The sequence below is a fragment of the Aethalodelphis obliquidens genome, unplaced genomic scaffold (genome assembly GCF_003676395.1).
Source record: "Aethalodelphis obliquidens isolate GAN/ISIS:26980383/991018 unplaced genomic scaffold, ASM367639v1 scaffold133, whole genome shotgun sequence".
Classification (NCBI taxonomy): Eukaryota; Metazoa; Chordata; class Mammalia; order Artiodactyla; family Delphinidae; genus Aethalodelphis; species Aethalodelphis obliquidens.
In genome coordinates, this window is record NW_020838077.1 from 389,614 (window position 1) to 412,484 (window position 22,871).

Genomic DNA, 22,871 nt, shown 5'->3' on the forward strand with positions numbered 1-22,871 from the left:
ATTGTTTCTGTAGGGGCAGTGTTCTGAGAGTCTTGCTTTCCTGTGGTAATAGCCATGAGGAATCTGTTCCCAATACACCACGGTCTCTGCACAGTGGGACAAGGACAACTTTACAGTTCTGGCTGGTTTTTCAAAATTCCAGCACCCCACTTCATATGTTGATTCTCCTTTTTGTGTCTGCTACTCCCTTTATTATTCCCAACCCTGTGTTGCTGACTGACTAAAGCAGCAACTCACTGAGGAACTTCCCTCAGCTCACCTACTTTGATCGCCCCCTCTTCCAACTCTTCCACAGTAGAACCTCTTCCATCATTTAATCCTCTTCTGCGCTTAGGGTCATGCATTCTCGCAAATTTCCACTGCCTTCTGGTCCAAGCTTTTTGCCTTAACAGCTCCCACTTTTCGACCATCACTGTTTTCTGTGTTTCTTCCTGGTTTCAGTATATTCACGAGATCCTAAAGGCTAGCTATCGTGTTCCTTCCTGAGAAGGAGAGGGTTCTGGGAACAGAGAAGATGAAAGCACCCAGGAGAAGGGCAGAGGGGAGACAAACAGGTAGCGATGCTGACCGCCAACGGCCTACTTCCCGGGAACGCTCTTTATGGAAGAGAGCAATCATTTTTCTTCTCTGTTGTCATCTAGCACTCCTCCCCTACATTTTCAGTTAAGAGGTCCTATCAGGTTGGCAAGAGGCGGGTGTTCGAAACTTTTTTTTTTAATTTCAGAGATCCAGGAACTGGGTTTAGTGTTAATTGTCAAAGCACAGTTGCTGCTTTCACCGCCTTTAGTCCCGAACCGCTCGAACTGAACACGCAGCGTACCCGACGGCAGGGTAACTGGGAGACGCTGCGCACGTGGGCGGAGGCGGGTCGCGGGCGCGCGCTCGGGGGCGTGACCTCCGGGAGACGCCGGAAGCCGTTGCGCCGGAGCGTCCGGTTCCGGGAGCCGAACTTGTGCGTCCCTGTCAGGTGAGTGTATGGGGGTGTCCCTCCGCCTCGATATCGGATTCGTCATTGCGAAGCCCCGGACGTGTTGAGCCGCGTGGGGCAACCAACACCGGCCCTGGTTCCGGCTGGAGGACAATCTGTGCCTGGGGAGGTTCGGGGCTGCGCGGCCGGGAGCAGACGTCTGTCTGGGAGGCTCCGGAAAGGCCGGCCCCAAGGCCCCCAAGACAGGACCCTGTCCCGGGACTGGGGACCCCCTTCTTGGGAACCATAATTCCGAAGCTTTGACTAAACCAAGGCCGCCAGCACTGTGTGAAGCGAAGTGGGATTTCGCTCTCAGTTTTGCCAGATTAACACGAAAACATCAATAATTTTCTGGCTGTGACTAGTAACTTTTCCTCTCTCACAGGTTGGATCATATGTATTCAAGTATGGAAAAACGGTGCCAAGTGATAACTTGAAAATTTGCTTTAGGTTAGGGGCCACATACATGTATTTAATGCCGGATTTGGAGGAACCTTCTTCCATTAAGTGCAAGCCTTCATTCCACACACACCCCCCAGCAATTACATATTTTTACTTATCAGCCTTCATTCCACACACACACACCAGCAATTATATATTTTTACTTATCTCCGTAACATACTCTACACTTTTCATATTTGTTGTATTTATTGATTGCTCCTACTAGAATGAACACTCCATGATGGCAGGGATCTTTGTACGCTAATGCGTCTCAAACACCTAGAACAGTTTCTGTACAAGGTAGGCCTCTAAAAAATATTTGTGGATTCAGTGAATTAATAAAATTAGTTACCCTGCTTACAGGTCTTCTTTCTTCTGTGCGTTCTTCGAAGTATATGCTGTGTATCCCTTTATCACTTAATTCTTATTCCCCAGGGTGCCCTCAGAAGCCTCCAGTTGAAACTCCAGCAGAAGCCAGGAATGATGGCCGTGGACACAAGAAAGTCTGCTGGCCAGCTGTTCCAAGCCCCATGGGGTCAGCAGGGGCCTGTGATGGTGAAAGTGAAGTTGGAGGAAGACCACCTCAGGAATCAGGGTCTCAGCCTTCCAGAGAACCAGCCTCCTGCCTGGGAGATCTTCAGGCAGCAGTTTAGACACTTCTGCTACCAGGATTCCCCTGGTCCCCAAGAAGCACTGAGCCGGCTCCGGGAGCTCTGCCATCAGTGGCTTAGGCCAGAGACACATACCAAGGAGCAGATCCTGGAGCTGCTGGTGCTGGAGCAGTTCCTCTCCATCCTGCCCCAGGAGCTCCAGGCCCAGCTGCAGGAACATCATCCAGAGAGTGGGGAGGAGGTGGTGACCATGCTGGAGAATCTGGAAAGAAAGAGAAATGTACACATAGGAAGAGACTAGTATGATGTGGTTGCGGGGAACTGGGAGCAAAACTTTCTCAAGTGTGAAGGCTCTGAGAGAACAGTGGGAAAACCTAGCATTCAGCAGGGAACTGAGCTTCTTGCTAAGCCAGTCAGGAGGGGAAGAAGGGGAAGGGTGGGAAACAGCAGATTCGGGGATGGTGAGTAAAGATACTGAAGGCATCGTGCTCCTTTACTGGTCATTCATCGTTCACAGCAGCAAAGACGTAGGTGGTATCACACATGACAACTAAGTTCGGTGAGGTTGTGTAACTTAGCCAAGGACACATAGCCAATAAATGAAGTGACAGAAACAATATTTGATCAAACTTTACTTTGCTTACCTTTCTGGCTGCCTCTCAGCGCCCTAGGGCCTGGTTTCTAGCTTCTTCCTCCTAGTCTTTGTTGGGGGATGTTTCTTGGGGACTCCTCCCTGAGGTTTGGTTCCTGTTAAATTCATGATATCCTTACAGGCCTAATGAGTGCTGCTTGTCTCTAGCTTTCAGCCTGTGCTCTGGAACAGAAGATCCTTTTGCAGACAGTGACACTTAAGACACTAGATGAAGAATCTTCATGTACCAGAGTTCAACCTCCAGCAGTCCAATTCAAGGGCAAAGGACCTTAGCCCCACGCATCAGAGGAAAGAGGTGAGGCAAGAATTTCTCTAAGGAATTTGGACTGAAATCAACTCCCCTTTGGGTTTTTTGTGGAGTGTGACTTGTTAATTCCTTGTGATGAGAGTTGTTAAAGAGTGACAGAGCTGACATTTTAGGTAATAATTATTAACAGGTGATAAGTCATCTCAGAACAACCTCAGCAGTATGTCAGTTTTAAACATCCACAGTTGAATTTTCTGCAGATTGTCTATAGCAAATGTTACTTTCAAGTATTTTGATGCTTACATAAATAGACCCTGATAGGATATTAACATTGTAAAACTACATTGACTTTTTTGAAAGTTACGTCTTATTATTACCAGAGAAGTATATATGCATTGTAGAAAGTTAGAAAATACAGAGTTGCAAAATAAGAAAGCAAATCATGATATTCTTATCACCCAGAGATTACGATTGATGACTTTTTATTTTATATCTGTATATCTTTTATGTGCACATGTGTGTATACACACATACACACATTCCTTTCACCAAAAAGGGATCATTTCTATGTGCTATTTCATAATCTATTTTGCTCAGTTAATAATCTTCCCTTTTCCCTGTCAATACATCTTAATGTTATCTAAACTCAATCCAAATTCAAACTGGTCCATTTTTTTCCAAAATGTCTTTAAAGTTGATTTGTGCAAACCAGGATAGAAGCCAGGGTCACATAACACATCTGGTTGTTATGCCTTTTAATTCTTTTTTACTTTAGAACAGTTTCACTGTCCCATTTTCCCTCTCACAGCCCAGACTTTTTGATGAGCCCAGGCCAGTCTCTTTCCCTCTGTATTTTTCTGGTTGCTTCCTCATTGTATCATTTATTTTGCTGCCCCTGTACCCTGGATTTCCATAAACTGGAAAAAAGATTGAAAGACTCAAGTTAAACATTTTTGGCTAGAATTAATATTAGGTAAGTAGACATGAATTCCTGGGTGACCCACTATAAAAGCCCTGGCTGGCTTAGGATGATGACAGTATGATCCCTCCATTGAACAGCTAATTTTCCCCCTTGTAATGGTGTGGTGTCACTTTGGCAGTTTGTGAATGGCCAGTTTCCTATCAACAAAATACAAAATATTTGAGAATTCTTATGTGGGTCAACCATTTTATTAAGGGTTACAGAATGATTTTATAATTCTTTCATTCCTTCTGCATTATTAACTGACTTTCTTCTTTATAGTAAAGAAACGGTCAAATCATCTATTTGTTGATTAGATTGACTTGACTTCATATTAGACAGTCAAGATTGACGCTTAGTTTTCCCCCTTTATTTACCAATTTTCATATTCAAGGAATGGTTTAATAGGTACCTCAAATGGCAACGTGAGATTTTAGGACTTTCTCTGTGTTAGTATCATTATGGACTTAGTAATTTTCATTGAGTCAGTGTGTTTCAATCTACCAGTTATTACTCTTTTTAATGCTCAGACTGACACATCTTTGCCTTGTATGGATGTCTCACATCTTGCCCCTGTCTCTTTTTGCCATGACCCTATGAATTTTGAATCCTTGCTTTCTGAACAAAATTAATTGTTCCAGGCTCACCTTGTACTTTCCCTAGACCCAGATTTGGTATCAACCCTTAATGAAGGAGCCTTGATTCTTCTTAATGGAGAATGCTACTGAGGTATAAAATCTGGGTGCTAGGGGAGTTCTTTACCACTAGGGTAACAATATTTCTAGCACATTTTATGGGTAGAGCTAGAAGTACATTTTTTTTTTCTAAAAAATATGAGTTCACAATGGTGTATTCACACTACAATGTTCCATTATTTTTCTATATTTTATTTCTGCATTTATTTTTGTTAATTCCTACCTTATGTTCTCACTTGTTTTTTAAATTTATTTATTTTACATTGTAGTAATTTGTATCAGAGGTGTTCCCAGGAAGCATAAGGAAGGGGAATGAGACACAGAAGGGAGAAAAGCCAGTAAAGTGTTCCTAAATGAGCAAGTTATCTTGGTTAATTAGTTGTCCTTTTTATTTTTTAACTTTTGAGCTGGATTGATCTATATATCTGTTACTAATATAAATATTTGATGCTACAGATGAACACAGGTTTTGATGAATCCCAAATGTTTTGAAATGTAGTGTTTTTGTTATTTTCTAGAAAATCAGAAATGTATGCTTATATTTTGCCTTTGAACCAATAATTGGAAATTTTAAAATTTTCAGATGGAAGGGCTTATTTTCTGATTTTGTTATTAATTTTAGATTTATTCTATTGTAATCAGAGAATGTTTGTGTTGTTTTTACACCTTTGGGACTTTATTATGGTTTTCCTATGACCCAAAAAATAGTTTTCATTAAAGGTCACTGCACATCTGAAAAGATGTTCTATTTTCAGGATACAGAGCTTGATATACATATTTATCCATAAGATTTAATTTTGTTGATTTCATTTTGTAAATCTTCCGTATCTTTTTTTGCCCATTTGGTGTATTTTCAGACAGAGAAAGGATGATTAAAGTCTGTTATTTGTTTTGTCTCTTTATGTCATCTATAATTTCTGCTCTAGGAAAGTTGCTCCTCTGTTATTTTCTGCGTAATTAGACATATCTGTTCCATTGTCACTGTAAATTGTATATTTAGCATTATAAAGTTCTCTTCTTTGTCTAATTTCATGCTTTTGGCCTGAATCTCTCCTTTTTTCTGAAACTGAGATCATGATGCCTTCTTTCTTTTATTTGCATTTGCTTAATTTTCTCTTGTTCATCATTTATTCATAACTTTTCTCTATCATTTTATTTTAGATGTGTTTCTTGTATATATAATAGAGTTGGGTTTTGCTCTGTGACCAAATCTATTTTTTTTCTTTTTCTTTTTTTTTTTCTGGCCACACTTTGCTGCTTGCAGGATCTTAGTTCGCCAACCAGGGATCAAACCCGGGTAGTGAAAGCGCCAAGTCCTAGCCACTGAACCACCAGGGAATTCCCTAATTCTTTTCTTTTAATAGTTAAGTTAAGCCATTTGCATTTATTGATAATAAGTATAAACATATATATACACATATGCATAAATATTTATCTGTGTGTGTTCATGTATGTATGGATATACATATACATGCATATGATTTTAAGTGTGTGGTTTGTTTTCCCTCCTCTTTTTTAAATTGTAGTAGTTCTTATAGTTAGGAAGCTTTGTATTTTTGTAGTAGTGGTACATTAGTTATCAATTGCTGCTTAATGAATTACCACAAACCTAGCAGTTAAACGACTCACGTTTATTGTCTCATAGTTTCTATGGGTCAAGAGTCTGGGTATGGCTTACCTGGGCCCTCTACTTCTGGGTCTCTCACAAGGTTGCAGTCAAAATGCCAAAGATGGGATCTCATCTGAGTTGTGACTGAAGGATCCACTTCCACCCTCACATGGATGGTGGCAGGACTCAGTTCTCTGTCAGTCACTCACACAGACACAGGGCCTCAGTTCCTTACTGGCTACTGGCCATAACCCACCTTCAGTTCCTTGCCACATGGGCTTCTTCATATGGTGGCTTTCTTCATCAAAGCCAGCAAACCAGCAAGGGAGAGTGTCAATAGAGAAAATCTCATAATAGGTGGAACTTACAGTCTTAGGTAATCACAGAAGTGACATCCTATCAATTTTACCATACTCTATTGGTAACTTGGCCATGCTTTATTCTTTCTCACTCCCACACCTGTATTACTCCCATTCCTTCTACTTGGCTGACCTGTTTCTCTGAACCCCTGACACTAAATAAAGAAAAGATATAAAATCCTCTGTTAAATCTAAAATAAAGATTAACCCTCCTACCTGTCTGTTTCTTAATTTTGAGTTGCCTTTTCTCCTCGAGTTATATGATGTGTTGTTTCAGATGGTGGTGTGAGGACTGAGAACCTGACATTAGAAGTGAAGCAGGAACCTTATGAAGAAATATTATGGTGTAGGGAGGGGTCTGATGGACATCATGAAACTGTGTGTCAGCATGCCACATACAGAGGAGACAGTGAGCCTAGTGGAAGTTTGGAGTTGCAGGATGAGGATGCCACAGGTGAAAAAACATATGAATGTGATGAATGTAGGAAAACCTTCACTTGGATAAGAGGCCTTCAGCTGCATAGGAGGATCCACATTGGGAAGAAACCATATTCCAGTATAGAATATGGAAAGGCCTTCATCAGACGTGTAGAACTTACCCAGCATCAGGGGCTTCAAAGCAAGGGAAGACCTTATCAGTGTAAAGAGTGTGGCAAAGGCTTCAGTCAGAAAGCAGCCCTCTCCCAACATCTCAAAATCCACACTGGAGAAGAGCCCCATCAATGTAATAAATGTGGCAAATTTTTTAGTCAGAGATCAGTTCTTACAAAGCATCAAAGCCTCCACACTGGAAAGAAACCTTTTGAATGTATATACTGTGGGAAAACCTTCTGCCATAGTGCAGACCTCACTGAACATAGGCAATTCCACAACAAAGAGAAGCCTTATGAATGTAATGAATGTGGGAAAACCTTCAGGCAGTGTTCAAATCTTACTGAGCATCAGCGAATTCACAGTAAAGAAAAACTCTATGAATGTAAAGTATGTGGAAAAGCATTCGCTCAGTATGCAGGACTTAACCAACACCGGAGAATCCACACTGGAGAGAAACCTTTTGAATGTCCTGTATGTGGACGAGCCTTTAGCCGGAGCTCAGAACTTATAATACATCACAGAATTCACTCAGGGGAAAAACCCTATGAATGTGCCGAGTGTGGAAAAACCTTTAGAGTGAACTCAACCCTGGTCATACATCAGAGAATTCACACTGGGGAGAAGCCCTATAAATGTGATGAGTGTGGTAAAGCCTTCAGTCAACACTCAGGCCTCAACAAACACAAGTTAGGAGGGAAGCACGGAAACCCTCCTAAACCAAGAAAATATACGTGTGATATATGTGGGAAGACCTTCACGCAGTTAACTGGCCTCAGAAACCACAAAAGAATCCACACTGGGGATAAGACCTACCAATGTCCTGAGTGTGGCAAGGCCTTCACAAGGGGAGAGCATCTTATTGAACATCAGGGGATTCACAACAAGGAGAAGCCTTATCAATGTAGAGTGTGGCAAAGCCTTCAGTCAGAAGACCGGTCTTAGTCGTCATCTCAAAATCCACACAGTAGAGAAACCTTTCAAATGTTCTCAATGTGGGCGAGCCTTCAGCTGTAAGTCAAATCTCAATAAACATAAGAGAGTCCACTCTGAGGAAAAATCCTATACATTTAAGTAGTGTGGGAAGGCATACAAGCAGAGAGCAATACTGATCCAACATCAGAGAGGCCACATCCTACTAAGCCCCAGCAGTGGTGAATGAGGTGAAGCCTGCAGTAGAAGCTCAGTTCTGATTAAGCACCAGAGAATCCACTAAAATGACTCCTTGCCAAGGTGTTTGGTGACAACTTCAAGTACAATTCAGAATTTTTTAAAATTGAGATAAAATGTTTCTTGAACTTCCTTATTTAAAGAACGTCAGAGATAACACATTGAAAAGTTGTTTAAAGGTCATAAATGCTGGAAAAATTGAGATTTTGGAAAAATAAACATCAACAAGAAATTTACCTGTGATTACCTTTGTTAAATGCAGTGTCATTTAATACAGTGAAAAGGTACACAAGGGCAGCTGTAAAAAATATATTTTTTATACTGAATTCAACAATATGTTTTGCTTTTTCAAATCATTCTGATTTCTAACTAGCCTTAGCCTAGTCTAATGTTGAAATTGCTTCTCTTAGTACCAGTTGAGGTCACAGGACTATCCGAGAGCTTAGAATGTGTGAGATGAGTTGTCTCTGTTTCCCTCCCACCTTGGCTACCTAACCAAGCCTCTTGACCATACGTGGATGGCCTGCAGACCCTTCCTGATCCCCACCCACAGAACTAGCATTTCCTGGTGAAAAAGGACATGTTATATTCTAAGTGATATGGAGAGCATAGAGGTTTGGGCCCCCAGCACATCAAAATCTAGTGTGGCCGTCATGGCTAAAGCACAAAGCATACATTTTGATTGTGAACACAGCTCCTTGAGCTCACAACAGAGGACAAAAGAGAAGAAGGGAAAGCAAGCCTTTCATTCCAGCATTTTCCATCTCCTACAAAGTATATACAACTGAAACCTCTTTCAGCTTCAGCACTGCCTATATCCCTCAGTCAATGTAGTGAGGGACTTTGCTGAAGCTGATGATAGTTTTCAAGTACTGGAAGAATATTTCCTCATTTTTGTGACTGCTTCTGATTTCTAGAGTTACAGTATTTATAGGGCAACATAATTCCCTGTCAATAGAAACTCTGGCCCAGCTGTGGTAAAAAAATTTTGGTGAATTTAAGTCTCCCTTAGGCTATCTAGTCTGCTAATTTGTCATTCTTTCGCTTTTCTTTTCTGCTGTACTGCCTCTGATCCTCTGAATATAAGACTCTTAAAACTTTCCTGGTCATAGAGAATGTTTCCCATTGTCTCTTTTTATAGGTTTTTGTTTGTTTGTTTGTTTTGGCGGTACGCGGGCCTCTCACTGTTGTGGCCTCTCCCGTTGCAGAGCACAGGTTCCAGACGCGCAGGCTCAGCAGCCATGGCTCACAGGCTTAGCGGCCATGGCTCATGGGCCCAGCCGCTCCACGGCATGTGGGATCTTCCTGGACCGGGGCACAAACCCGTGTCCCCTGCATCGGCAGGCGGACTCTCAACCACTGCGCCACCAGGGAAGCCTTCTTTTTATAGTTTTTACCTCTCACTTCCATGGTGAATAGAAGTGGCGTTTCTCTTACAGGCCAGTGATACTTAACTATCTCCAGGTTCCAGCCTATCCATATAAATACAATGTTTTCTTAAAAGAAATGGCAAATATGGGAGCATCAAAAGTTATTAAATGTTGTGTCAGTCCTTAAAACCCAACTTAAGTGTGAATTGCCACAAGTCCAACACTTTTTTGAGATGTAATTGACATAACATTATATTAGCTTCAGATCTACAACAAAACAATTCAATATTTGTACATACTGTGAATCGCCACAATAAGTCTAGTTAATATCCATCAACATATACAGTTAAATTTTTTTTCTTTTGATGAGAACACTTTAAGATCTACTCTCTTAGCAACTTTCAAATATACAGTACAGTATTAACTATAGTCACCATGCTGTACATTACATCCCCATGACATTTATTTTATAACTTGAGGATTGTACCTTTTGACACCCTTCACCCATTTCACCCCTACCCTCTCTCCCAACTCTGGCAACCACCAATCTATTCTCTGTATCTGTGAGTTTGGTTTGTTCTTGTTTTAAATTCCACATATGCGATCGTGTGGTATTTGTCTTTCTCTGTCTGACTTATTTCACTCAGCATAATGTCCTCAAGTTGTTGCAAATGGCAAGATTTTCTCTTTTATGGCTGAACTGTATACACACACACAACATTTTCTTTATCCATTCATCTATTGATGGACACTTAGGTTGCTTTCATGTGTTGGCTATTGTAAATAATGCTGCAGTGAACAGGGGCGGGAGGAGAATTGCGGGCTGGTGCAGATATCTTTTTGAGTTTATGTTTTTGTTCCCTTTGGATAAATACCAAGGAATGGAATTGCCGGATCATGTTCTATTTTTTGAGGAATCTCAATACTGTTTTCCATAATGGCTGCACCTATTTACATTCCCATCAACAGTGTACAAGCATTCCCTTTTCGCCACATCCTTACCAACACTTATTTCTTGTCTTTTTGATAATTGCCATTCTAACAGGTGTGAGGTAATATCTCCTTGTGGTTTTAATTTGCTTTTTCCTGATGATTGGTGACATAGAGCTCCTTTTCGTGTACCATGAAAAGGTACATGAAAGGTCATGTACCATGACCATCCGTATATCTTCTTTGGGAAAATGTCTATGCAGATCCTCTGCCTATTTTTTAATGTTTTCTTTTTTTTCCTTTTGAGTTGTATAAGTTGTTTATACATCTTGGATATTAACCCCCTACCAGATAAGTGATTTTGCAGATATTTTCTCCCATTTCGTAGGTAGGTTGCCTTTTCATTTTGTTGATGGTTTCCTTTGCTGTGCAGAAGCTTTTTAATTTCATGTAGCCTCACTTTTTTTTTCTTTTACATTTGTTTCCTCTGCTTTTGGTGTCAAATCCAAAAAATCATCACCAAAACCAGGATCAAGGAGACTACCCCCTATGTTTTTTCTAGGAGTCTTACGGTTTCAGGTCTTATATTCAGTCTTTAATCCATTTTTACTTAATTGTTGTGTATGGTGTAAGATAGTGGCCCAGTTTCATTCTTTTGCATGTGGTGGTCCAGTTTCCTTAACACTATTTATTGAAGGGACTGTCTTTCCCCATTGTATATTCTAAGATCCTTTGTTGTAAATTAATTGATCATATATGCATGGGTTTATTTTTGGACTCTGTTCTGTCCCATTGATCTGTGTATCTGATGTATGCCAATACCATACTGTTTTGATTATTATAGTTTTGTAATATAGTTTGAAATCAGGAAGTGTGTTGCTTCCAGCTTCTTTCTCAACGTTGCTTTCGCTATTTGGCATCTTTTGTGGTTCCATATGAATTTTAGGATTGTTTGTTCTATTTCTGTGAAAAATACCATTGGAATTTTGATAGGGATTGCACTGAATCTTTAGATAGCTCTGGATTGTGTGGTACAGTGTCAAAGTTTAAAGTAACTTCTTATAAGCGGTTTTTTTTGTTTTTTGTTTTTTTTTTTGGCGTATGTGGACCTCTCACTGTTGTGGCCTCTCCCGTTGTGGAGCACAGGCTCCGGATGTGCAGGCTCAGTGGTCATGGCTCACGGGCCTAGCCACTCTGCGGCATGTGGGATATTCCCAGACCGGGGCACAAACCTGTGTCCCCTGCATCGGCAGGCGGACTCTCAACCACTGTGCCACCAGGGAAGCCCAGGGATTCTTATCTCAGTGAAAATATTGGTTCCCAGCCTTCAGCACTGGGTTATTAACCAAAACAAGTCCTTTATAAGGCACAGCCTTACCCACAGACAGTAAAATCTTGTAAGGCATTCTGAAGACCCTCAATAAAGACAACTAGTCACTTCCAGAAAATGGAAAGAGGTTTTTTTGAGATTCTATTCTTTAGGAACATGAGAGCTTTGTATTCTCTTAAAAGTGATGTTAAAGATAGAATTTCAGGAAAGTTTGTAATTTCTTTTAAAAATGAGAAATATCCATTTTAAAAATAAGTGTAGGGAAGAAAGCAACTGAATAGTATTGATTCATCAGAGACTGTGGGAAAGTAAGCCTACCATATGACCCAGCAATTCCACTCCTGCTTATATACCTGAAAAAAATTAAAACACTAAATCGAAAGGATACCACACACCCCAGTGTTCATAGCTGCATTATTTACAATTGCCAAGATATGGAAGCAACCTAAGTATCCATCAACAAATGAATGGATAAAGGTGTTGTATATATATACAATGGAATATTATTCATCCATAAAAAACAATGAAATAATGCCACTTGCAGCAATATGGATGGACTTGGAAGGGTATTATGCTAAGTGAAATAAATCAGAGAAAGATACTGTATATCACTTATATGTGGAATCTAAAAAATAAACTAGTGAATATAACAAAAGGAACACAGATACAGAGAACAAACTAGTGGTTACCAGTGGAGAGAGTGAAGGGAGGAGGGGTAATGTAGGGGTAGGATTAAGAGGTACAAACTATCATGTAAAAAAGAAGTTACAATGATATATTGTACAACACAGGGAATATAGACAATATTTTATAATAACTATAAATGGAGTATAACCTTTAAAATTTTTGAATCACGATATTGTACACCTGTAACTTACATAATATTGTACATCAACTATACTTAAATTAAAAAAACAAGTGAGCACTGATTCATCAGAGACTCTGGCAAAGCAATTCCTTCAACTACAGAGAAACTTGGCAGAAAGATAGGGGTCTTAATCTCAAGGTCCAAGCAATACCCAGGGAGTGCTCCTGCACTGGACAAATTTCCACGAAGCTCTTCCGGCATCCAGCTCATTAGCATTCCCGGGTAAGAGGAAAAGTCAGCCACGCTCCCCACCAGATTTTCCCTATATCTGGTCTCCTGGAAACAGAGAAGGAGGGCAATTTGAAAGAAAGGTCTGTGGTCTTGGGAACCTCCGAAAGCTAGTTGGGTGGATGAAAATGATGGCCCTGCTAGGATCCAGATGTTAACACGGGAAATTGTTGGATCCTTTTCCTGGTCATTATCCACCCTATCGTCCCCTCTCTCCCGGCTTTGACTATTTCGAAATTCCAAGATACTCTATTAACACTATACCTACAGAAAGAACTGGAGAGATACAGCCCAAGGGAGGGATCGTCCTGCTTTCCTGGGATTTCACAACCTAGACTGATTTCAGAAACTCAGGTGCATATCCCAGCGGGAGTGAGAAAGGCTGCAATCACGTCACCGCCTCCGAAATTCCCTGCAATTCACGTTATCCTCCTTGACTTTTCTTCTCCGTGCGCCTGGGGACACATACTTCTCGGAGAGGGTGGTCAGTACCTGGTCCCCAGTTCCCTTCAGGATGCAAAGAGGCGCAGTTTTGAAATATTAGCTAGGATTGTCCTTCAGATGGGAAAGGTTCGGCTCTGGGCAACTGATTTGAATAGAAGTGGGGATTGTGACCAGGGCAAGAAGAGCCAAGCGGAGCGCGTTATAGAGCTAGTTACAATCACAGCTTTCTCCGTCTAGAGAACCGAAGCCCAGAGCAATATCCTTCAAAAATCTCCAGAAAAATCGAGGGAAGCCTTCACCTCCGCACTGAGCAGATTTTGTCTCCCGGCTTTTGGTTTGTTATTTGGCAAATTAAGTCCTAAGAATGGCTTCTGGTTTTCCCAGCGTTCTGTTTCTCTTTAAGACTTTTGACACCACTGGTTTCCCCTTCTCCCTTCCCTCTCAAGCCTAAAACAAACCACTCAATCAAACACGATCGCGTCTCCATTGAATTTTAGGGGAAAATAATTTGCCATTTTCGCGTTTGAAATACTGCGTGGTAGTTAACAGCATGGGCTATGGAGACGGACTGCCCCGTTTAAACCGCATCCCGGCAACTCTGCGTGAGGCCCTTGGCAGGCACCCACCTTACCAGGACGGTGCTGAGATTGCCTTAAATTTTTAAAAATTTATTATATTGAAGTATAGTTGATTTACAATGTTGTGTTAATTTCTGGTATACAGCAAAGTGATACAGCTACACACACACACATATACACAATTTTTTCCATTATGGTTTATCACAGGGTATTGAATATAGTTCCTTATGCTATACAGTAGGACCTTGTTGTTTACCCATTCTATATATAATACTTTGCATCTCCTATGGGATTCCCTTAATTAATGCATGTAAAGCACTTAGGAGTGTGCTAGGCAAAGTAGGCTCTGTGTAGGTGTTTGCCATTATTATTATTATTATTATTACCCAGCTATGAAAGACTTTAGAAGACAGAAACCAGGAATTTTGTAAACCTCCAGAGATGTCCCCACCTCCCCCAACAAGGAGCATGTCCGGTTTAGCAGCATCGCCACCAGCTTGTGCTCCACAACCGTCTGCGCTTTCCAGGGAATAAAGTAAAAGCTAAAGCTTAGAGCGCGGGGGCGTTGCTGGCGAGGGGTCTTCACCGTCGGGTGGAAAGGTTTGCCGCCTGCGGGCGGGTGAGCACTTCTCATGCAGCTGTCAACCCGTGGACGGCGACGCTCTTCAATTTTGCAGTTTTACCTGCATGCCTTTAGGTTCTCGATAAGGAGTTTCCGACAAATAGGGTATTAACCCCTCCCTCACCTTTTCTTGTCAGCAGTTATATATGTCTTTGCTTATTTACTTGTACTCTCCCTGACCACTGCATTAATTCTTCCTTGCAGGGACCATGACATCGGGCATATTTATGCAATAAAGTGAAGTTAAACATATTATAACTTTTAGTATGAACATTTAAATAAACAAAATAAAATGATATGATGTAGCCTAATGTATTCATCACCCAACTGGAAGAATTAGCAATATTTTTGCCAATCTCTCTCCATATATATATATATATATATATATATGTATATGTATATGTATATATATAATTTATTTATTCATTCATTTATTTATTTATATTTCCCGACCTTTTTCTCCTGTATTTTAAAGAAAATCCAGGCATCATATAATTTTATCCATAAGGACTTCAATATGTAAGAGAGATAGAATTTCTAAATATATGCCGTTCTTATTTAATGGGGATGGCTAGCAGGGGGGAAATGGCTTCTTTAGATTCCTTTGTTTTTTCCTATTTTATTTTGATCAGTGTGTTAATTTTCTTAGAATGATCTTAAAGGCTTAAGAGAACAATTCCGTTGCACAAAGTTGTTGGGGTGAGTTTTGCTTTACATGGTCAGCAAAATAATTTTCCTTCTAAGGATCAGTGTTAAATATTGATTTTATTAATTTACACTTAATCAGCAACATTTTTTAAGAACCGAGCCACCTAAATATTCATGTTTTTGGCAGTGTGGGGTATCTTCCCTTACTTCTCAGCTCTACTTGAATGCCTTGCAATTGTCTCCTAAAAGTCTCCTTTACTTAGGTTTTATATTTCTCCTTATTTTTAACCTAAGACATTGTTTTAGTCAAAACACACTCTCTTTATAGAAGTTTGCACTTAGGATCTTCAGTTTTCAAGACTGACCTTAAGTCTTTTTTCACATTTGCTAAGAATTTCACTTTTGCTAAGAAGACATCAACTAAACAATTATTTTTATTCCAATTAATGTGGATTCAAACAAATTGGCTGTCAAAGCTTTTGCAAGATTGGAGGTTTTCTTAAAAGTTTTTTATCTTCTTTTTTTTTTAGGGTTTTTTTCTTTTGGAGGAAATTTTTGTTTGTTTGTTTGGAGGCTTCCCTTTTCTTTTGAATAAATTAATCTGTACAATTTAACCTTGCAGTATTTAAATGAATGGACAGGGTTTCCCTGGTGGTCCAGTGATTAAGACTTCACCTTCCAATGTAGGGGTTGCAGGTTTGATCGCTGGGAGCAAAGATCCCAAAGGCCTCGTGGCCAAAAAACCAAAACATAAAACAGAAGCAATATTGTAACAAAGATTCAATAAAGACTTAATAAAAACTGTCCACATAAAAAAAATCTTTAAATAAATGGATAAATGAAAGAATAGAATCATTTAAAAATGGGAAATAAACCAAGGAATCACCAAATAATTTCCTGTGAATTAGTTTTATAGCAAGAAAGAAAAAATTCCAGAATCTTTACCATTTGTAGTTAAAATCTTGAAAGAGGAAAGAAGTTACTCATTATGGATATAAATCTGATTTTTTTTACAGTCCTTTAAAAATCAAAATTCATCAGCTGACTCTAATATGAAGGAAAAAATATTCTACTTCAGACATCTGGCTTAATGAGGTTATGTCCAGTCTCAGCATAGAAAAGCTAAATTGTCATTCCCACAATACCTGTTACTCCCCCAATCCTCCCAGTTTCAATATACACTTTCTCCATTTGCTCCATCACTCAAGTCAGAAGCATAAGAATCATCCTTTGTCCTTCCCTGTTACCAGATGTTTGGGTTTGCTTGGGACTGAGGGGGCTCCCAGAGAGGCAGGTCTTTCAGTGCTGAAACAAAAAAGTTCCAGAATCCAGCAGTAGTTAGTCACCCTACCTGTCCCTCACAGTGTGTATCCAAATCATGATCAGGTCCCGATGATTTTATCTCCAAAATATATCTTGGATTCATCTACCTCTCTCCATTCCTGTAGTCATTCTTTTAGCCCACCATCATCTTTCAAGCCACCAACCATCTTTCATGCTGACTGCTGCCATGGCTGCCCAATGGATCTGCTCAAATCTATTCAACCTGTTCTCTCCAGAGCATCCAGAATGATCTTTCAAAAATATTAAACAGATCACATTCTTCCTCTACTTTTAAGCTCCAATATGTTCCCATTGCAATTTGGATAAAAATTTCAAATCCTGAACATGGCATTCAAGGCCTGTATTGATTTGGCCAACCTCTCCAGTGCCATTTCCCCACTGTCTCCTTTGCTTGCTTCTGTGCAGGTCACACTGACCTTCTCTCAATTTTCCTAATTTTCCCAGTTCTTCCTGTTTTGGGAACTTCACACATGTTTTTCACTCTGCCTGGAATACCCTTTGCTTCACTTTCTGCCTCCTTGTCTCCTACACTTCTCTTGAATTTTATCCTGTCACCTATTTATCTAAAGGATATCTATTTAAGAGACACATTTCCTAATTTCCCAGTTAATGTTAATTCTCCCCCCATGGTTTTTCTCATGACACTCTATGTTTTCATATCCCTTAACAAAATTTGTGATCATATAACTTTTTGTGTTCTTTTTTGTCTAAATATCTGTCTTCCCCTCTAGACAGTGCACACTGTGCATGACACAGTGCCTGGAATAGAAGAGACATTTGTTAAATAATTGTTGAGAGAATGGGTACATAGATGGTGGATGGTGTGATTTTATCATGCTTAAAGTACAAATTTGTGGACTTCTCTGGTGGCGCAGTGGTTAAGAATCCACCTGCCAATGCAGGGGACATGGGTTCAAGCCCTGGTCTGGGAAGATCCCACATTCCGTGGAGCAACTAAACCCGTGTGCTGCAACTAATGAGCCTGTGCTCTAGAGCCCGCGAGCCACAACTACTGAGCCTGCGTGCCACAACTACTGAAGCCTGCATGCCTGGAGCCTGTGCTCCACAACAAGAGAAGCCACCACAGTGAGAAGCCCATGCACTGCAACAAAGAGTAGCCCCCACTCGCTGCAACTAGAGAAAGCCCACATGCAGCAATGGAGACCCAAAGCAGCAAAAAATAAATAAATTTTTTAAAAAAAGTACAAATTTGTTTCCTGGCAGACTTGCTGCTACTATAGATTATTAAAAATGATCTAAACAGAGAGGTTCCAAGCTTCAACAGTAAGTCCCCAGATCACTCAGTGATTTGGCCCCATCTGTACATGTAGGGAAGGAGAGAAAAAATAGAATAACAGGCACAGAGGACAATGAGATCTGAAGGTCCTCAGAGCTGAAGGATCAGGAGGATAAGCAGGTTATGAGGGAAAGGGGCTAATGCAGGGCACCAAATGGGAATTCTGTTCAGACTCTGCTTCAGAGAGGTTTGTAGTCAAATATCTTTTTCTGGAAATTATATACTCTACCTGTGGAAATGGAAAGTGAAACCAAATCCCTCTGAGAAAAGGTGGAGACATAAAGCTCCAATCCTCTGTAGTTTGGTGAGAAGTAAGACGTGAGATTATGAAGCTTTGGTAGGAGGAAAGCCCAGGAAGGAGCTTGAGGTACAAAAACAGCTATTACAATCACTACGCTATAGAACACAATGAAAAGGATGCTTTCATTGTGCTGTGCTGAAGTAGTCTGTGGAATCAGACCTCTTACAAGTAGTGTAACCTTGACCTGTAAAGATATTATGATGACACTCTACCTTATCATATGTAAAAATTGTTGTTGTTAAATCTAGTGGTCATTTCTTTCTTTTTTTTTTTAAATTTATTTATTTTTGGTTGCGTTGTGTCTTCGTTGCTGTGCGCGAGCTTTCTCTAGTTGTGGCGAGCGGGGGCTACTCTTCGTTTCAGTGCGCGGGCTTCTCATTGTGGTGGCTTCTCTTGTTAGGGAGCACGGGCTCTAGGCACGTGGGCTTCAGTAGTTGTGGCACGTGGGCTCCAGTTGTGGCTCACAGGCTCAGAGCTCAGCCTCAGTTGTTGTGGCACACGGGCTTAGTTGCTCCGCGGCACGTGGGATCTTCCCGGACCAGGGCTCAAACCCATGTCCCCTGCACTGGCAGGCGGATTCTTAACCACTGCACCACCAGGGAAGTCCTTAGTGGTCATTTCTTAATTAATATCTCCATTTATGAGTAGGATTTGGCTCTGTTCACCACTCTTCCGTCTTTAAAAAAAAAACTTGTTTAAATTTTTCTTTACTTAAAAAAGTAAATTACTAAATAACATGTACTCGTGGTAAAGAAAAAAATCTTGAAAAATGTTTTAACATAGAAAAGTTTAAAGTTTCTGATACTAGCTGTTTACAATTTGTATACGTCCTTCAAGATATTTTAATTTTATATCAATCAGAGCCTTCCAGAATTTGCAAAAGGTTCATGTCATCTTCATTACCAGTATATAAAAAATAAAGAAACGCCAAATAAGGTTTGAAGATATTGAGATATGTTTAAGACCCTTCAGTTAACTCAAAAAAGAAACAAACATTTGTTTATATAATATATGTATAGATATACACATACATACATAATACTCCTTTGAAGACAATATGAAAAGTCTAAGTGTGGGGCCTTCATAAAATTGAGGTTAAAGCTAAATGGCCTTCACTGATATTAAATATCTACTCTCTCAGTCTATCATCTAAAACAAACAAAAATACTATACATGCTGTTCTGCAACTTGCCTTTAAAAAAAAAATTTAACAGTGGGAAAATATTTATTTGTAAGTTACTACATGTAGATATGTATTTGTCTTATTAATGAACACATACTGCTCTAACGTTTTGCTTTTCATAAGTTATTTAACTCAATATTACATTTGGTGGACATTGGGTAGTTTTTAATAGTTTAACTAAAAAGTAGTGCTTCACTGTATATATATATATAATGTGTGTGTATACATAATTTTCACACTAGTGTTGGCATTTCTCCAGCACAATTCTCTGCTAGTAGGTTGACTATTGGGTTTCAGGAAGGGAGGAAGGAAGGAAGGAAGGAAGGAAGGAAGGAAGGAAGGAAGGAAGGAAGGAAGGAAGGAAGGAAGAAGGAAGGAAGGGAGGGAGGAAGGGAGGGAAAGAAGAAAGGAAGGATATGAACTTCGTAAATTTTAATAGTTCTTATGCAATTGTCCTTCAGTCTGATTGGGCCGATTTACGCTTGCATGGACAGTATTTCAGAAATCTAAAGTGGGAGTAGGGAAGGAGAATGATACATTATTGCTTTAAATGGCACATCCTTACATGAGTTAGGTGGAGCATCCTCAGGTACATTTATTAACCATTTGGTTTCCTTTTGTGAATTGACCATAAGTGTTTGGGGTTTTTTTGTTTGTTTGTTTTGCCGCACCAGGCTTGCGGGATGGGACCCTGGCCATGGCAGTGAAAGCGCCGAGTACTAACCACTGGACCGCCACGGAATTCCGACCATACATGGGTTTGTTTGTTTTTTGTTTTGTTTTGTTTTTCCTCCCTACTGGGTTTTCTTTTCGTGTTGAATACAATTTCATGTAATTAATTATTAGTGTATTATTTATTTTGTTAGTAATAAAAATAACTACCATAATATCAAATGATTTACACAGTAATTACTATTTGCAAGACAATTATTTTTGAATTTTATTTTATTTTTTTTTATACAGCAGGTTCTTATTAGTCATCCATTTTATACACATCACTGTATACATGTCACTCCCAATCTCCCAGTTCATCACACCCCCAGCCCCGCCCCCGCCGCTTTCCCCCCTTGGTGTCCATACGTTTGTTCTCTACATCTGTGTCTCTATTTCTGCCCTGCAGACCGGTTCATCTGTACCATTTTTCTAGGTTCCACATATATGCGTTAATATACAATATTTGTTTTTCTGTTTCTGACTTACTTCACTCTGTATGACAGTCTCTAGATCCATCCACGTGCAAGACAATTTTCTAAGCATTTCACTGATGTTAACTAATTTAATACTCATCGTAACCTTATGTATTTTTAAAAAGTAGGATTATTAATCCAAAAGTTTTAATTAATTGAAAATATCCTTTCTAGGAGCCTTAATTCTAAGGCTTAGATTTGGTATTAAATCTGTGAAAAATAGTTATCATTTGCTTACACGGACACTGGTGTATTAAGACCAAAACAAATACCTTCCATGTCCTCTTGCTGTAGCGAGAGTGGTCTAAGTCAAACTTCACCGAAGCTCTTAGTTAACAGCAGAAATCCAGCCCCGCCCGAGGCTTTCCCTAGGAACAGTTCTGAAGTCACTGGTGCGAAATGAGCTTGCCTTTGAGTCTCTGAAAAGTAAGTGTGAGTGGTAGCGGATGACTCAAAGTGTAACAATACTCAAAGGAACAAGTATTGTTTCATTCAGTATTGCGGATGAAGTACCTCTAAAGGTTTCGTGCTGATCGAAGATATTTTGAAATTCGGTGAACTGGGGTGAGAGAGAAGAGTCCCTCCCAACAAAGCTGAGAATAGAGCTAAGAGATTTCGTAGAGAGGAAAAAGGCAACAACATTTTTGTAGAAAAGAACAATTCAACCTCCAAAATTCTGCACTAAATATTTAAAAGTACACAAACTCTCACGAGTGGGAGAGGTTTTTTGCTTTTGTTTTTGTTTTTTTGCCGCGCCGTGCGGCTTGTGGGATCTTATTTCCCCCACGAGGGATCGAACCTCGGCCCCCGGGATTCTTAATGGTCACTTTATCACAGAGGTTGTCAGAGCTGCAGGGGACGTTAGGGGTTACTCCGTCCGGCCTCCCTAGTGGGGCTTAGGAAAGAGCCACAACCAGGAACTGCACCCTGCCTCCTGCATCAGGGATTACCCACCTCACCGGCCCTTCCCAGCGTTAATAGTAGTCAAGCTAAGCCGCTCTTGCGCTATGATACAAGTATCTTCCCATTGGGGCTCTTTCTCTTGTCTACTTTTTTCCAAAACATGTTCTCATGCGTTGCTGATTTTTCATAGACTGATCAATACCAAGTCCTAAAGTGGATAACAAAGGACAAATGAGGGCGTCTCCAGGCTGGCGGGCGTATCACAAAAGCAAATGGAAAGGAATCGCAGAGCCGGGATTCTTGTACCACTCAGAAAACGGGAATCCCGGGATTTCTGATCAGGTGGTGGGGAAATCAGTCCCTTGAATGCGGAATGCAGCGGCGGAGGGACCCTGTGAACGTCCGGGTGTCTGTCTCCCCGGCACGCAGAGCTGAGTCGGCCAGCCAGGGTTGGCTTGCGTCCAACAACGTGTGTCAGGCCTAGTTCCACCTGTTATCAGGTATTTGCCAAGTAAATTCACCACTCCAAGTGTTGTGCATCAGTTTTGTGGTGGTTGTGAACTTTACTTTGACACCTGACTCACACTATGGTTGTGACGATTAATCCAGGAAAAGAGCGATCAGATGCATTGCTATAAAACGCCTGGAAGTACTGCAGGAAGAAGCTGAATAAAAGAGAGGCACATGTGACGAGGTGGCCGAGTGGTTAAGGCGATGGACTGCTAATCCATTGTGCTCTGCACGCGTGGGTTCGAATCCCATCCTCGTCGGTTTGCTGTGCATAAGAAGAGTGAATGTTCCTTTTTGGTGAGTTAATTCTTTACTCATCACTCACTTGAGTAGTTCCTTCTAATCCCCCCTATTCTCCACTTCCTCAGTAGCATTTTCCTGGCTGTGAACTTTGTTAACTGATATGCTTGATTCATGTTTCATTCTCCCACAAAATGTTCATTCCATTACAAGTTTTGCTTAGCAGGGATTCCCCATTGAGGAAATAATTGAAGAATTAATTGAGGACCATAGAAAAACCTAATAAATTTAGAGGAGCTGATAAAATTGTCTGTAGAGTAATGTACACAAAATTATGGGTTATTTAAGGCATTATCGGGCTGATTTTATCTCTATGCAATTTTTGTCTATTATCTTTTAACTTTAAAAGCAACCATTATTGTCTAGGTATCCCAGTCTTTGACAAGGAAGAGTATGTATCTCTTAGAGATATAACAAAACTAAAAAGTACACGCTATACAACATTCTCAGTTAGGGCTAAATATTTCTTCCTGAGAAAAGGTAATAAAAATATAGGACTCCCCTGGTGGTCCAGCGGTTAAGACT

At 40.3% G+C, this 22,871-nt stretch overlaps 1 protein-coding gene and 1 non-coding gene across 2 annotated transcripts; both read left to right on the forward strand.

The window, feature by feature from the left end:
* The first annotated feature begins 1,001 nt into the window (after positions 1-1,001).
* Positions 1,002-8,539, forward strand: LOC113616254 (zinc finger protein 883-like). Its single transcript, XM_027099602.1, is given in 6 exon segments — positions 1,002-1,708; positions 1,844-2,299; positions 2,819-2,943; positions 3,727-3,749; positions 6,820-8,038; positions 8,040-8,539. Coding segments are annotated over 6 exon segments (2,031 nt in total). The 5' UTR covers positions 1,002-1,672; the 3' UTR covers positions 8,212-8,539.
* A 13,685-nt stretch (positions 8,540-22,224) lies between these two features.
* On the forward strand, positions 22,225-22,306 carry TRNAS-GCU (transfer RNA serine (anticodon GCU)). The gene has a single exon. It is a non-coding gene; the product is annotated as a tRNA-Ser (tRNA).
* The last annotated feature ends 565 nt before the right edge of the window (positions 22,307-22,871 follow it).